This window comes from Rhinoraja longicauda, chromosome 1 (assembly GCF_053455715.1).
Source record: "Rhinoraja longicauda isolate Sanriku21f chromosome 1, sRhiLon1.1, whole genome shotgun sequence".
Lineage (NCBI taxonomy): Eukaryota > Metazoa > Chordata > Chondrichthyes > Rajiformes > Arhynchobatidae > Rhinoraja > Rhinoraja longicauda.
The window spans coordinates 76801879-76819232 of NC_135953.1; the positions used below are offsets into that span (position 1 = coordinate 76801879).

A 17354-nucleotide genomic window follows, 5' to 3' on the forward strand; every position below is an offset into this window, starting at 1 on the left:
TGTATATCGAGGGGAGTTGAAGTGGATTAATTTTACTAGTGGAAAACAAAAATCGATTATCAGAATTCGCATAATTTAGTAGCTTGCATTAAGTGACAGATGACTATAAATGTCCTTCAAATATATATGATTAAAAAAAATAATACCCACAGCTCCCTCCCTTTATTGTGTGACCCGTGGCGTGGCCGTACGAGAACGAGGTACGCTTTTGGTCTTCTACCCGCCATTTTGTGAAGTGTTAGGAAGCTGGGCCTGTTGCTAGTAACGGCAGCGACAGGGTTGAGGGGTGATCATCCCGAGCACGAAAGCGGTCGCAGTAACAGAGAGATTGGGGGGCGGCGGGGGGTGGAAGGTGGTGAACGACACAGAGCCGAGCTGGTTAAAGCAGGGAGGCGCTGAAGTGCCGGAGCACGCGGGTGACAACCCGGAACAGAGGAGGTGGAACGCGGAGACAGGGGTGGAACGCGCCCGGACCGTTCTCGAACGCCGAGACATGTCGAAGCGGCACCGCGTGGACCTGGGGGACGATTACTCGTCCAGCAAGAAGCGCGTCACCTCGGACGGGTAGGTTGGTTAGTTAGTGCGCGGTGCACGGAGGGCAGGCAGGCAACTACTGCTACTGCAAGCTGCTGCGGGCACACCGGCTGCAACGCCGGTCGCGGCCTTCTCCGCCTAAAGTGTTTTTTTAATGGGGGCGAGGGTGCGGAGTGATGTGGGTCGTTGTCTCGGAGCTGGGCAGAGCAGAGCGCGGACTGACTGAGCAAACGGAGCGGAAGGGGTGTCTGCGGCGGTTCCGTTGCTGCCTCTTGCGGAGAGAGTGAGTGCTCGTTGGCGGTCGAGGCAGGCCTGCCTGGCGACTCTCCATCGCCGGACCGACCGACCGTGCGACCTAGTGCCTCCGGCCCGCGGACTCTCTGCCCATGTCTCGGTTCAGGTAACTTTGTGTGTTTTCCCTTTGCTGTTCGATCTGCTTCTCACCGCCGCCCTGGTTACTCGGCGCCTTTTTGCTCGGATGGATGATGGAAGCAGCCTCATGGATTTAGTGCTGCCCCGCTCTGGTTTATTCACATGGCCGGGCCACGTTTCCAAGGCCGCGCCGGGGCTTTTCATGTTCCTCCACAACCCTGGAGCGAAGAAGAAACACAGCAGTAAAGTTATCGCATCCCTCGATATGGCGGCGGGTCGGAGCTTTCGACACGTTACTAATTATTTCTCTTTCAAGTTTTATTTTTCGTGTAGGTGCCGCTTGAACGTCTCTGGAAGAGGCGCAAAATGACTGTCAAATCCTGTTCGCTTTTCAAAGAATAAGGTTTGGGGACAGTGGGGTGATGATACGAAACGCGTATAATTTTTTTTTAAAGGTTTTTCAATTATAGGAAGATTTATTCCCTCCTCAAACCCCGTGCTAGGATTTCTGGGTAGGCCTTGATCTTTATTAAAATGGTGCCCATCACTTATGTCTCATTGTAGGGGATGTATGTGGGCAGGAATGGGCCACCCGGCCCCATTAGCGTGATACTCCATTCAATGAGATTACTGTTAGTTCCTGGTTTTTATGGCTGGGTTAGAGAGACTGGTTGTTTCTGAGGAGATTGACTCTTCCTGTTATAATGTATAGCTGCATTTTGGCGGGGGTATTTTTGCGCAAATGTTGCTATTCATTTATTCATTGCTGCCTCAATTATGATATCAGAGCTACAAGTACTGTAGTTTTGCCTCTGCAGGAGAGCACACAAATCATGTACTAGAAATATTCAATAATGGGGAACAAATATCTACTACATAAGAATAGGAAATAGCGTAAATTAAAAAATAGAAATCTGCTGGATAAATTACTTGTCAGAGGATAATTTCTCATGGTTTGATGATCAGCATCCCAAAGTACTAAAAGATGTAGCTATGCATGAGTTGTATTTTTTAAATGAAATCCTAGAGATGATAGCATGGTTGTTGCAGATCAGAGGATGGCAAATATAATCATGTTATTTAAAAAAAGAACACAGAGAAAGGGGGGGAAAAGGATGACCTGAAAATCAGTTAGTCAAACATAAGTAATGGAAACATGTTAGAATCTGACACGAAGTATATGAAATGAGGCATGTAGGTGGACGAGGAAACAAAATGTTATATTTTTCAGTTTGGTATATGACAATATGAAACCAGTGAAGATTGAGTTATGGAGGATGCAGAGAACCTTCAAGATCGATAAATAAAGCGTGGGTGAATTCACAGCAAATACAGTATAATGTAGATAAATATTACTTTAGTAAGAACATGAGATGACAGAATAATCTTAAATGATGATACATTGAGAAAGGTTGATGTTCAAAGGGAGCTGGGTATCCTTGCTCACTTCACTATAAGCAAGTATGTTGATGCAGAAGATAGATAGTAACTGGGTTATGTGATGATCACATTGAATGGCAGAACTTGCTCTATAAGTGTGAAAAGGTCTGCTGTTTTTTTGTTTATCAATGTGGTTATCCACTTTGGTGGTAAGAACAGGGAGGCAGATTATTATCTGAATGGTGTCAAGTTAGGAAAAGGGGAAGTACAAAGAGATCTGGGTGTCCTTGTTCATCAGTCACTGAAAGTAAGCATGCAGGTACAGCAGGCAGTGAAGAAAGCAAATGGCATGTTGGACTTCATGACAAGAGGAGTTGAGTATCGAAGCAAAGAAGTCCTGCAGTTGTACAGGGCCCTCGTGAGACCACACCTGGAGTACTGTGTGCAGTTTTCAAATTTGAGGAAGGATATTCTTGCTATTGAGGGAGTGCAGCGTAGGTTCACTAGGTTAATTCCCGGAATGGCGGGACTGTTGTATGTTGAAAGACTGGAGTGACTGGGCTTGGAAACACTGGAATTTAGAAGGACGAGAGGGGAACTCTTTTTTACTCAGAGTTGTAAATCTGTGGAATTCTCTGCCTCAGAAGGCAGTTGAGGTCAATTCTCTGGATGCTTTCAAGAGAGAGTTAGATAGAGCTCTTAATGATAGCAGAGTCAGGGGGTATGGGGAGAGGTCTGGAACGGGGTACTGATTGTGAATGATTAGCCATGATCTCATTGAATGATGGTGCTGGCTCAAAGGGCAGAATGGCCTACTCCTGCACCTGTTGTCTATAATAAATTCCAGTACTAAAGAACTTGTCAGATCAGCAAAATCGTATGCCTGTTTTAATTGATAAATCTATCTGAAGTTAAGAAGTTGATCACTGAGGGGGGAAATGGTGAGGTGTGAGAAAGAATTAAGAAAGGATTTTCCTTATATTGCGAAGATGTAGTAGACATTGCTTGTCAATGTGCATGTTTATATCAGGTGCAGGATGCAGGTTCAAAACAGCTGAATTATTTCTAGGAATAGTTAGAAATCAGCTGTATTAATTACTGTGCCCGATCTTGGAATTGCAGTAGATGATGCTACTTCAAAGTTGCTATTGTGTGTTTTGGAGATTTTGTTTTTCTTCACATTTTTAACTGAATGTTGGATGAGCTGCCTAACAGGAAGCGTGCGGTACAGTGGCAGTCATTAATGCCTGCGTGCACATAGTGAGAAATAAAGTGGAGGGTTATGATGAATTCTTCCCGAGCCCCACAGAAAATGGTACTGGGATGGAAGAAGCCTCTGCAGAAGGTTGTCTTCCAATAACTGGAAAATAGACCAGTTCAACATCTCGCATGTTGACTTGGAAGCGACATGGGCTGCATCAAAGAAGGCTGGCACATCCAAAGACATGTTCATTTATCCCAATTGCAGCAAAATAAGGAAAGACAAGTAGCCAAGGTGGCTAAGAAGGCTTCTTGGTTGTTTGGCTTTATTGGGTGAGGTACAAAAGCAGGGGCTATGCTAAAACTTGAGATTATTGCACAGAAAACGGCCATTCAGTCCATTGCCTCCCAGTACATCAACCCTTTCAGACGCATTCTCTCTGTTATCCCCATTATCTCCTTTTTGATCCGTTTGCTGCTTACCAAGGAGTAATTTATAACGGATACTTGACCTACCAGCATGTCTTGGGCATGTATGGTGCCCAGTGGAAATCCATGTGGTTACAGGGAGAAGGTGCAAATGCTAGAGATCTGATGTAACAGCACCACTATGCTCACAACATTTAGGCTGCAGCTGTAGTACTATATAATTCTGGTGACCAGAAGCTAGGAAGGATATGATAGTACTGGGGCAGGTATTTATGGATGTTGCCAAGGCTGGAGAATTACGATTGAGGATGGATAGGCTGAATTGTTTTGTTTAGTTTAGGTTCTGGTCATGTGTACTGAGGTAAAATGAAAAGCTAATGTTGCTTTCTAACCAGTCAGTGGAAAGACTACACATTATTACAATCGAGCCATTTACAGTGTATAGAGACATGATAAGGGAAAAACGTTTAGTGCAAGGTAAAGCCGGTAAAGTCTGAGGTACTCCAATGAGGTAGATAGTCATTCAGCACTACTCTGAAGGATGATTCAGTTGCCTGATAACACCTGTGAAGAAACTGTCCTGAATCTGGTGGTGTGTGTTTTCACACTTCTATACTTTTTGCCCCATGGGAGAGGGGAGAAGAGGGAATGGCCAGGGTGCGACTCATCCTTGACTATGCTGCTGGCCTTGCCGAGGCAGTGAATTGTGTTTTTCTTTTTTGAACAAAGTAGGCTTGAAGGGAGATTTAATTGAGAAGCGCTAAGTCACGAGAGGCCTTGATAGGATGAACATTACCTATAACCCTTTTCAGAGGTCATAACCTATCAAGAGCTGAGAAATGGGATTAATATAAAGTCCATTTTTGGTTGGCCTGGACCTCCTATGCTACAACCTTCTTTGAAACATGGTGTGGCTTTCGTAAGGAGCCTTTCCCTATCAAGGCAGCAGTAGAAACTACCTGAAGTGTTCAAGCATGGAAGTTCAGCAGATTTGGAGAGGAGGAAACAGACTGCGGGGCTGTAATTTACAACCAGATGTTTTAGAGATAGGATGGATGATGGGATGTTGATAGTGGCCCAAAGGAGCTTGGCTGTAATAGTACAAAACAGTGCGGGAGGAACGCGGTAGGTCAGACAGCACCTGAGAGGAAAAGGACGGGTGCTATTTCAGTGTTCACCTATCACTTGCCAGTGTTTGTCCATCCCCCAAGAAGGGTCCTGACACAAAATGTCAGCCCATTCCCACCACAGATGCTGCCTGACCCAATGAGTCCTCCAGCATTGGGACCTTGCTTAAGATTTAAGTATCTGCAATTTCTTGTGTCTTGTCTATAACAGTGCTAGTAAGGGAAATATGAGAGCAGATGAGGGCAGCTAAATGTGCCCTGACATCAGTCTGAAGAAGGGTTTCGACCCAAAACGTCACCCATTCCTTCTCTTCAGAGATTCTGCCTGACCCGCTGAGTTACTCCAGCATTTTGTGTCTACCTTCGATTTAAACCAGCATCTGCAGTTCTTTCCTATGCAGTGCAGCTAATTATATGGCCACGCAAGATTAGCTAGTGGAGGACTGAGGTGTTCACGAGGAACGAGAAAAATACACAAGATCAGAGATGGTGCATTGGCATATTGTCAGAGGTTTGACCTGAATCTCTATTGGTAAATAGGGAAGTGGTGGAGGTAGCTAAATAGATGACCTGAATCATTACCAACAAAGATGTCCTTGTACTTGCTGAGACTGAGAAGGGGAAAAGGGTTAGTATTTTCAATGTAAAATGGAGCTGGTAATTATTGTGTTCCAGGAGATCTTGAGCTAATGCCTGTGTTCCTTGAGAGAGCCTAAGTGCATTATGCAGTCCATTCAGATCTGGGGATGAGTGAATATTTGTGCTTTATTATTGTGTATCGAGATCAGTTTTGCTTGAGTTGTAAAAAACCAAAGGTTTCAGGTGATCAAGAAGCTGTTTAATTATCATTTTGAGAAGATGGTCGTGATGGAGTTGGTAATTATTGATCCTCTTAGAAAGTAAGCATGCATTGGCTAGATAACCATGTGGGAAGGAACTGCAGATGCTGATTTACACCGAAGCTAGACACAAAATGCTGGAGTAACTCAACAGGACAGGCAGCATCTCTGGAGAGAAGGAATGGGTGACGTTTCGGGAAGAGGTCATTCTTCAGACTAGAGAAGGGTCTCGACCCAGAATGTTACCCATTTCTTTTCTCCAAAGATGCTGCCTGTCCTGTTGCTCCAGCATTTTGTATTCTCTTGCACATCCAACCTCACCTATGTACCTGTTGTTCAAGACTTGGACTCTTATACATCAGCGAGACCAGGGTGATTGTTTCGCTGAACACCTTTGCCTGAACCTACTTGATCTCCTTACTAAACACTTTAATTCTCCTTCCCATTCCCTCACAGACCTTTCTGTCCAAGGTCTCGTCCATTGTCAGAGTGAGGCTAAACGCAAATTGGAAGAACAGCATCTCGTATTTCGCTTGTGCAGCTTACAGCCCATTTCTCTAACTTCCAGATTTCTCTAAGTTCAAGTAACCCCGGCATTCCCTCTCTCTGTTCCCCACCAAAGTCACACCAGCTTCTCGTTTTCACCCAACAAACAGATAATATTGGCCTGTTTCCTTTATCATCGTGACTTTTTTGCCTATCTCATTCATTGTGCTTTATCTTGCTACATCATCATCTATATCTCTTGTTTCCGTTATCCCTAACTAGTCTGAAGAAGGGTGTTGACCTGAAACGTCACCCATTCCTTCACATGCCACACTGTGTGAAAAAAGTTAATCCTCTGGTCCTTTTGAAATTTTTCCCCTCTCACCTTAACCATTGCCTCTAGTTTTAGACTCCCTTACCTGAGAGTAAAGACTGTGGGTCTTATCTATACCCCTCATAATTTTATGTAACTGTAAGATCTCCCCTCTTATATCTAGCCTAACCAGCCTTTCCTTGTCAACCCCACTGGTCCCGGTTAACATCCTTGTAAATCTTTTCTGCACTGTTTCCAGTTTAATGAACTTCCTATAGCAGGATGACCAGAATTGCATATAATACTCCAAATATGGCTTTACCAATGTTTGCAATATGATGTCTAAACCCCTATACTCCATACCCTGACTTCACCACCCTGCCTGCCACTTTTAAGTGACGATACATGCACTCCAGATTTTTATTGTACAACACTCCTCAGGATCCCTTCATTTACTATGTAAGCCTTGCTCTGGTTTGCCTTGCCAAACTGCAATATCTTGCATTTATCTGAATTAATCTCCATTTGTCATTTGTTGGCCCAGTGGATCAAACTTTCTTTGTAATTTAGATAACTGTTGACTGCACTTCCACTTTTAGTGCCATCTGAAAATTTACTAACAATGCCACCTACATTTTCATCTAAATCATTAATATAAATAATGAACAACATTGAACCCAGCACTGCTACCTGGGGTAGGCTGGGCAAGGCAGCCAATCTCGACCTCATCGGGACTTCCACGGCCGATCGGTGCGTTGAATTTGCAACCTGTGGCCAGGGCTCTGGAACTCCAGCCCAGCTGGAGCCAGCAAATCTATCCCCTAAGCCTACTTCCTTGGCCTGCTGGATAAACCAGCAAAGCACTGGAACTAAAAGTGCCAGAAAATCAGTGGTGGAACTGTAATGAGTAAATATTAAATTTAAGTGCAAGATTATATAACTAAATTGATTAAGACAGGGTTAAAATATAAAGCACAGCAGAAAAGCCAATTACCATCTTTTTGGGCTAATTGTCAATTAATGTGTGAATTTACTTAAATGTTATTAGTGTACAGTAACATATTCACATTATTTTGTAATATCTGTTTTTAATTTTGTGTGTAAATTTTCAAAAATGTCCCTATTTTTTGACCCCCGTTGTACGTCTCATGCAAGCACTCAGCTCTTTTCCTTTTTTTACCTCACTCACATGCCTGTTTTATATTACACAGATATTTAAAATTCCTTACCTCAACTCGTAGAACAGTACAGGAGATTGAGTGTTGCCAATCAATATCGCAAGCATTTTGTCAAGATCCAGTGTTTCTGGCAACAGAATAATAAAATTGTTGTTGCAGATTTACAGGCCCATTAACGCAGTACCACAACAATAAATGTACAACGATCAATAATACAATAAATTAATCGGCAATACTACGTAAACAGACATAATTGTAAGGCTGAAATACATAGTGCAACCAAAACAAATTCCGTAGTAGATCATAGTTGCCAAAGTGGGGTTGCAGTTAATGTTGTATAATGTTTAAGAACCTGATGGTTGCTGGGAAGAAGCTATTCTTCAACCTGGAGGTCTTGGTTCTCAAACGTCTGTCCCTTCTTCCTGATGTTAGTAGTGAACTCAGCGCATGGCCAGGATGGTGTGGGACATTGATGATATTGTCTGCTTGAGACTGCACCTCCTGTAGATCCCTTCGAAGGTGGGGAGGTCAGTGTGTGTTTTGGAATGGGCAATGTCTACCACTTTCAGTTACCACCCAGCCATTCAAGTAACTAAACCAGGCTGTGGTACACCCAATCAGTATACCCTCAATGTAATTATTGTTGAAGGGTACCAAAATTCCTCAATCGCAACTCAATCTTCTCAGCAAAGGGAGGAGCAGATGAGTTTTTGAAGTGATTTCATCAATGTGCTGGGCCTAGGGCAGATCTTCAAACTTATGCATGCCCAGGAATTTGAGGCTATTAACAATCCAATGCCGTCCCGTCAAATGAGGACAGGTTCATTAATCTTCGACTTTCCCTTACTGAAGACAACAATCGCTGACTTGATCTTGCTAACGTTGAGAGTAGGAATATTGTTCTGGCTTTGTTCAATTGGATTATCAACCTCCTTCCTGTTATCTGACTCATTGTTACCTATTATTCATCCAACACCAGTGGTATCATCGGTGAATTTAAGGAATGCGTCAGAGTTATGTCTGGCTGCAGGGTCATGGGTATAAAATAGAGAAGGGACTAAGCACATAGCCTTAAGGGTTGGTGCTGGGGCCACTTCACGTTGTATATTAATGATTTGGATAAGGGGATTGAGGCTTTGTGGCTAAGTTTGCACATGATGCTAAGATAGGTGGAAGGGCAGGCAGTGTGGAGGAAGCAAGGACTGCAGAAGGACTTGGACAGATTAGGAGATTGGGCAGAGAATTGGCAGATGGAATTCAGAGTAGCAAAGTGTGGAGTCATGCATTTTGGTAAGAAGAATAAAGGCGTAGCTTATTTTCTAAATGGAGAGAGAATCCTGATATCAGAGGTGCAAAGGGACTTGGGAGTGCTGGTGCAGGACTCCCAAAAAGTTAATTTACAAGTTGAATCAGAAGTAAGGAAGGCAAATTCAATGCTAGCATTTATATCAAGAGGGCTGGAATACAAAAACAGGCGGAGGGGGGAGCGGACAAAGGTAACTGACAGGAAGATGCAGCAGCGGGTGAGAGGGGATGGGGCCCAACGGTGACTGAGCGCTTCCTGTAAGTGGCAGCGGCCTGAAGAAGTTGCTGTCGTCAGGGGTTACAACCTGAGCCGCGACCACTGTCGTGTCAACCGTACAGTGGCAGGTGGTGAAGTGGGGCTCACTGGTGCACCTTGTGGAAGATGTCAATGACCCGGCTGGCGGTTGCTCTCCACCGCCTCCCTCGTTCTCGCCTTCCCAGTGTCACACCAATAGTGGCTGAAACTGGACGAGCAATGTGCCTGGGCGACGAATTTATATCTATGAAGTGGGTGGGAAGACCTCATGGCAAAGGTCGTTCGGGAAATAGAAACCCCAATTGTGAATTCTTTACGTAAATGTAAGTTTACGTAACTTGCCTATTACGTCAGTTGGGGAGTGCCTGCAGTTTAAATGGCCCAGTGCTAGAGTCTCCCAGGAGAAAATCCTCAGGGATATCTCTGAGCGGCTGCAGGACATTCTGAAGGGGGAGGGTGAGCAGCCAGTTGTCGTGGTGCACGTTGGCACCAACGATTTAGGTAAAAAACGGGATGAGGTCCTACAAGGTGAATTTAGAGAGCTAGGAGATAAACTAAAAAGTAGGACCTCAAAGGTAATAATCTCTGGATTACTACCAGTGCCACGTGCTAGTCAGAGTAGGAATAGGAGGATATTTCATATGAATACGTGGCTTGAAAAATGGTGCAAGGGGGAGGGATTCAAATTTTTAGGACATTGGAACCAGTTCTGGGAGAGGTAGGACCAGTATAAACAGGACGGTCTGCACCTGAGCTGGAATGGAACCAATGTCCTAGGGGGAGTGTTTGCTAGTGCTGTCAGGGAGGATTTAAACTAATGTGGCAGGGGGATGGGAGCTGGAGCAGAGAGACAGAGGGGTGTAAAATGAGGGTAGAAGCAACAGGTAGCAAGGTGAAAAGTAAAAGTGGCAGGCAGACAAATCCAGGACAAAAATCAAAAAGGGCCACTTTTCAACATAATCGTACAAGGGGTAAGAGAGTTGTAAAAACAAGCCTGAAGGCTTTGTGTCTCAATGCAAGGAGTATACGTAATAAGGTGGATGAATTAAATGTGGAGATAGTTATTAATGATTATGATATAGTTGGGATTACGGAGACATGGCTCCAGGGTGACCAAGGCTGGGAGCTCAACATCCAGGGATATTCTATATTCAGGCGGGATAGACAGAAAGGAAAAGGAGGTGGGGTAGCATTACTGGTTAGAGAGGAGATTAAAGCAGTGGAAAGGAAGGACATTAGCTTGGAGGAAGTGGAATCGATATGGGTAGAGCTACGAAACACTAAGGGGCAGAAAACGCTAGTGGGAGTTGTGTACAGGCCACCTAACAGCAGTAGGGAGGTTGGGGATGGCATCAAGCAGGAAATTAGAAATGCATGCGCTAAAGGCGCAGCAGTTATAATGGGTGACTTCAATCTACATATAGATTGGGTGAACCAAACTGGCAGGGGTGCTGAGGAAGAGGATTTCTTGGAATGTTTGAGAGATGGTTTTGTAAACCAACATGTCGAGGAACCAACGAGAGAACAGGCCATTCTAGACTGGGTATTGAGTAATGAGGAAGGGTTAGTTAGCAGTCTTGTTGTGCGAGGCCCCTTGGGCAAGAGTGATCATAATATGGTAGAGTTCTTCATTAGGATGGAGAGTGACAAAGTCGATACAGAAACAAGTGTTCTGAACTTAAAGAAAGGTAACTTTGAGGGTATGAGGCGTGAATTGTCCAAGATAGACTGGCGATTGATGCTGAAAGGGTTGACGATGGACATGCAATGGAAGGCATTTAAAGGTCGCATGGATGAACTACAACAAGTGTTCATCCCAGTTTGGCAAAAGAGCAAACCAGGAAAGGTAGTGCATCCGTGGCTAACAAGGGAAATCAAGGATAGTATTAAAACAAAAGATGAAGCATACAGATTAGCCAGAAAAAGTAGCATACCAGAGGACTGGGAGAAATTCAGAGTCCAGCAGAGGAGGACAAAGGGCTTAATTAGGAAAGGGAAAATAGATTATGAGGGAAAACTGGCAAGGAACATAAAAACAGACTGCAAAAGCTTTTATAAATATGTCAAGAGAAAAAGATTAGTTAAGGCAAATGTAGGTCCCTTGCAGTCGGAAACAGGTGAATTGATCATAGGGAACAAGGAGATGGCAGACCAATTGAACAAATACTTTGGTTCTGTCTTCACTAAGGAAGACATAAACCGTCTGCCGGAAATAGCGGGGGACCGGGGGTCTAATGAGATGGAGGAACTGAGGGAAATCCAGGTTAGTCGGGAAGTGGTGTTAGGTAAATTAAATGGATTAAAGGCAGATAAATCCCCAGGGCCAGATAGGCTGCATCCCAGAGTGCTTAAGGAAGTAGCCTCAGAAATAGTGGATGCATTAGTGATAATTTTTCAAAACTCTTTAGATTCTGGAGTAGTTCCTGAGGACTGGAGGGTAGCTAATGTAACCCCACTTTTTAAAAAGGGAGGGAGAGAGAAAACGGGGAATTATAGACCAGTTAGCCTAACATCGGTAGTGGGGAAAATGCTAGAGTCAGTTATTAAAGATGTGATAGCATCACATTTGGAAAGTGGTGAAATCATCGGACAAAGTCAGCATGGATTTACCAAAGGCAAATCATGTCTGACGAATCTTATAGAATTTTTCGAGGATGTAACTAGTAGAGTGGATAAGGGAGAACCAGTCGATGTGTTATATCTGGACTTTCAGAAGGCCTTCGACAAGGTCCCACATAGGAGATTGGTGTACAAACTTAAAGCACACGGTATTGAGGGTTCAGTGTTGAGGTGGATAGAAAATTGGTTGGCGGACAGGAAGCAAAGAGTAGGAATAAATGGGTCCTTTTCGGAATGGCAGGCAGTGACTAGTGGGGTACCGCAAGGCTCAGTGCTGGGACCCCAGTTATTTACAGTGTATATTAATGATTTGGACGAGGGAATTGAATGCAACATCTCTAAGTTTGCGGATGACACGAAGCTGGGTGGCAGTGTTAGCTGCGAGGAGGATGCTAGGAGGCTGCAGAGTGACTTGGATAGATTAGGCGAGTGGGCAAATGCATTGCAGATGCAATATAATGTGGATAAATGTGAGGTTATCCACTTTGGCGGCAAGAACAGGAAAGCAGAGTATTACCTGAATGGTGACCGATTGGGAGAAGGGGAGATGCAACGTGACCTGGGTGTCATGGTGCACCAGTCATTGAAAGCAAGCATGCAGGTGCAGCAGGCAGTGAAGAAAGCGAATGGTATGTTGGTATTCATAGCAAGAGGATTTGAGTTTAGGAGCAGGGAGGTTCTGCTGCAGTTGTACAGGGCCTTGGTGAGACCGCACCTGGAGTATTGTGTGCAGTTTTGGTCTCCTAACCTGAGGAAAGACGTTCATGCCTTAGAGGGAGTACAGAGAAGGTTCACCAGATTAATCCCTGGGATGGCGGGACTTACATATGAGGAAAGACTGGATAGACTGGGCTTGTACTCGCTGGAATTTAGAAGACTGAGGGGGGATCTTATAGAAACATATAAAATTCTTAAGGGGTTGGAGAGGCTAGATGCGGGAAGATTGTTCCCGATGTTGGGGGAGTCCAGAACCAGGGGTCACAGCTTAAGGATAAGGGGGAAGTCTTTTAGGACCGAGATGAGAAAACATTTCTTCACACAGAGAGTGGTGTGTCTGTGGAATTCTCTGCCACAGAAGGTAGTTGAGACCAGTTCATTGGCTATATTTAAGAGGGAGTTAGATGTGACCCTTTTTGCTAAAGGGATCAGGGGGTATGGAGAGAAGGCAGGTACATGCTACTGAGCTGAATGATCAGCCATGATCATATTGAATGGCGGTGCAGGCTCGAAGGGCCGAATGGCCTACTCCTGCACCTATTTTCTATGTTTCTAAAATGAAGTTTCACATTTTCTTTTCGAGGAGACATGGAAAATAATGAAAGGCCCAGATAGAGTGGACGTGAAAAGGATGTTTTCAAAAATGGGAGAGTGCAGTACCAGAGGAGTTTTATGAGGATGAAACTTGGAAAATTGACAGGGGAGAGCCGGTGGATGTAGTGTACTTTGACTTTCAGAAACCCTTCGACAAGGTCCCACATCGGAGATTAGTGGGCAAAATTAGAGCACATGGTATTGGAGGTAGGGTACTGACATGGATAGAAAATTGGTTGTTAGACAGAAAGCAAAGAGTGGGGATAAATGGGTCCCTTTCAGAATGGCAGGCAGTGACTAGTGGGGTACCGCAAGGCTCGGTGCTGGGACCGCAGCTATTTACGATATACATTAATGACTTAGATGAAGGGATTAAAAGTACCATTAGCAAATTTGCAGATGATACTAAGCTGGGGGGTAGTGTGAATTGTGAGGAAGTTGCAATAAGGCTGCAGGGTGAAATGGACAGGTTGTGTGAGTGGGCGGATACATGGCAGATGCAGTTTAATGTAGATAAGTGGGAGGTTATTCACTTTGGAAGTAAGAATAGAAAGGCAGATTATTATCTGAATGGTGTCAAGTTAGGAAGAGGGGATGTTCAACGAGATCTGGGTGTCCTAGTGCATCAGTCACTGAAAGGAAGCATGCAGGTACAGCAGGCAGTGAAGAAAGCCAATGGAATGTTGGCCTTCATAACAAGAGGAGTTGAGTATAGGAGCAAAGAGGTCCTTCTACAGTTGTACCGGGCCCTGGTGAGACCGCACCTGGAGTACTGTGTGCAGTTTTGGTCTCCAAATTTGAGGAAGGATATTCTTGCTATGGAGGGCGTGCAGCGTAGGTTCACTAGGTTAATTCCCGGAATGGCGGGACTGTCGTATGTTGAAAGGCTGGAGCAATTAGGCTTGTATACACTGGAATTTAGAAGGATGAGGGGGGATCTTATTGAAACATATAAGATAATTAGGGGATTGGACACATTAGAGGCAGGAAACATGTTCCCAATGTTGGGGGAGTCCAGAACAAGGGGCCACAGTTTAAGAATAAGGGGTAGGCCATTTAGAATGGAGATCAGGAAGAACTTTTTCAGTCAGAGAGTGGTGAAGGTGTGGAATTCTCTGCCTCAGAAGGCAGTGGAGGCCAGTTCGTTGGATGCTTTCAAGAGAGAGCTGGATAGAGCTCTTAAGGATAGCGGAGTGAGGGGGTATGGGGAGAAGGCAGGAACGGGGCACTGATTGAGAGTGATCAGCCATGATCGCATTGAATCTGGCTCGAAGGGCTGAATGGCCTACTCCTGCGTCTATTGTCTATTGTGAAAAGGATGTTTTCAATAATGGGAGAGTGCAGTACCAGAGGAGTTTTTTGAGGATGTAACTAGGAAAATGGACAGGGGAGAGCCGGTGGATGTGGACTCTCAGAAAGCCTTCGACAAGGTCCTGCATCGGAGATTAGTGGGCAAAATTGGAGCACGTGGTATTGGAGGTAGGGTACTGACATGGATAGAAAATTGGTGGGTCGACAGAAAGCAAAGAGTGGGGATAAATGGGTCCCTTTCAGAATGGCAGGCAGTGACTAGTGGGGTACCGCAAAGCTCGGTGCTGGGACCGCAGCTATTTACAATATACATTAATGACTTGGATGAAGGGATTAAAAGTACCATTAGCAAATTTGCAGATGATACAAAGCTGGGTGGTAGTGTGAACTGTGAGGAAGATGCTATGAGGTTGCAGGATGACTTGGACAGGTTGTGTGAGTGGGCAGATGCATGGGAGATGCAGTTTAATATGGATAAGTGTGAGGTTATCCACTTTGGTGGTAAGAATAGGAAGGTAGATTATTATCTGAATGGCATCAAGTTAGGAAAAGGGGATGTACAACTAGATGGGTGTCCCAGTGCATCAGTCACTGAAAGGAAGCATGCAGGTACAGCAGGCAGTGAAGAAAGCCAATGGAATGTTGGCCTTCATAACAAGAGGAGTTGAGTATAGGAGCAAAGAGGTCCTTCTACAGTTGTACAGGGCCTTAGTGAGACCGCACCTGGAGTACTGTGTGCAGTTTTGGGATCCAAATTTGAGGAAGTTATATTCTTGCTATTGAGGATGTGCAGCGTAGGTTCACTAGGTTAATTCCCGGAATGGCGGGACTGTCGTATGTTGAAAGACTGGAGCGACTAGGCTTGTATACACTGGAATTTAGAAGGATGAGAGGGGATCATATTGAAGCATATAAGCTATTAAGGGATTGGACACATTAGAGGCAGGAAACATGTTCCCAATGTTGGGGGAGGCCAGAACCAGGGGCCACAGTTTAAGAATAAGGAGTAGGCCATTTAGAACGGAGATGAGGAAAAACATTTTCAGTCAGAGAGTTGTAAATCTGTGGAATTCTCTGCCTCAGAAGGCAGTGGAGGCCAATTCTCTGGATGCATTCAAGAGAGAGCTAGATAGAGCTCTTAAGGATAGCGGAGTCAGGGGGTATAGGGAGAAGGCAGGAACGGGGTAATGATTGAGAATGATCAGCCATGATCACATTGAATGGTGGTGCTGGCTCAAAGGGCCGAATGGCCTACTCCTACACCTATTGTCTATTGTCACACCCATCAAATAAAAGGACGTACCTTTAGAATGGAGAGGAGGAGGTGGAATTTCTTTATCCACAGGGTGGTTAAACTGTGGAATTCTGCCACAGGTGTCTTTGGAGGCTAAGTCTGGGTATTTTTAAAGCGGAGATGAGTGGGTTCTTCATTGGTTAGGGTGTCAAAGTTTATGGGGAGACGGCAAGAGAATGGGGTTGAGGAGGAAAAATAGATCAGCCATGATTGAATAGATTGGTCTAATTCTGCTCTAGTCTTACGGGTTATGTGTTGGTTATGTCTCCATATGCAGCCCTAGTTCAGATGATGTTAGGTGCATGTCCTGTTCCAAATGTTCAAATACATAGCTCTGGTAATCGAATCCACTGTTCAGGAATGCTGCACTATTGGAGGTATTGCTTTTCAAATAGGATGTTAAACTGAGATCTTCTTTAATGTGCCAATTGGAAGAAAAGTTCCCAAGATATAGTTTTGAAGAAGATCTGGGGTGTTGGTGCCCATTCTACTTGTTCCCAGCTGCCCTTGAAGCATGAACATTTTGACGATCTATTATTGCTATTGTAGAGGCTTGCTTTGTCCAATTTGAGCTTGTGTTTCCATCACAACTTGTTAAATTCCACTTCAAAGCTGCTTTCTTTAATTGGATAGTATTGACTTCTTAAAAAGTTCTTTGAAACTTTAAGCTGAAGAGATTTTTCCCTTTTCAAATACGTGTTCTAGTGCTCAGCATTGTCCCTTAATTATTGCTGCTTTTCGTTTCTTTTATTCTTCTTAGTTGTGATCATGTTTTGAGTTTCTAATCCAGTCCAAAAAACCTGCATCAATAACAGATAAAAGAATAAAACATTTCTGAGAATAGTCTCCAAGCACAACGCCCTCATCTATCTTTTCCAATAATAAGCTTGCCTGTTAAATGAATAAAACATTTAACTGAATTGTAAAAGGCATTTATTCAATTAAGCTGGACTGACTGCTAAAGTCAATATGTTGTCCTTTCACCAATGAGGAGGTGCATATCCAATATTAATTTTGATTTTCATTAGCATTTTAAGTAACATTGCCCAAAAAACTGAAGTAAGTTAGTGTTTCTTACTTGCAGAAGGAAATGTCATGGTAGTTCAATAGATACCTCATCTATTAATGGGAAGGTTAAGTGGTATGGAAGGCAATAGGAGCTGACGGAGGCAGGCAGGAGCTATTGATAGGAAACAATTCCCATTACCTCCCTTTTTGCTCCCTCATCCGCCTCCCAGCATTACAGACAGCAATTGAATTGAGAAGGAATTAATAAACAATTAAAGGTTTGCAGCATAATTAATATATTAATTGGGGTTAATTAATTCTGAGACTGGACTACTCATCTGGGCAAAATTTGATCCAAAAATATGATAATTGAATACATTTGGAATAGTTTT

General features: G+C 44.0%; 1 protein-coding gene across 2 annotated transcripts in view; it reads left to right on the forward strand.

Moving 5' to 3' along the window:
- The first annotated feature begins 229 nt into the window (after positions 1 to 229).
- Positions 230 to 17354, forward strand: part of dhx15 (DEAH (Asp-Glu-Ala-His) box helicase 15) — a 124370-nt gene continuing 107245 nt past the window's right edge. The window contains exon 1 of one of the 2 annotated variants that reach the window (XM_078400571.1): positions 230 to 564. In XM_078400571.1, coding sequence (XP_078256697.1) covers positions 494 to 564 — 71 coding nt within the window. In that variant the 5' untranslated portion in view covers positions 230 to 493. Of the gene's footprint in view, positions 565 to 592; positions 935 to 17354 lie in introns of those variants that run through there. The other variant, XM_078400581.1, reaches the window with a different exon arrangement.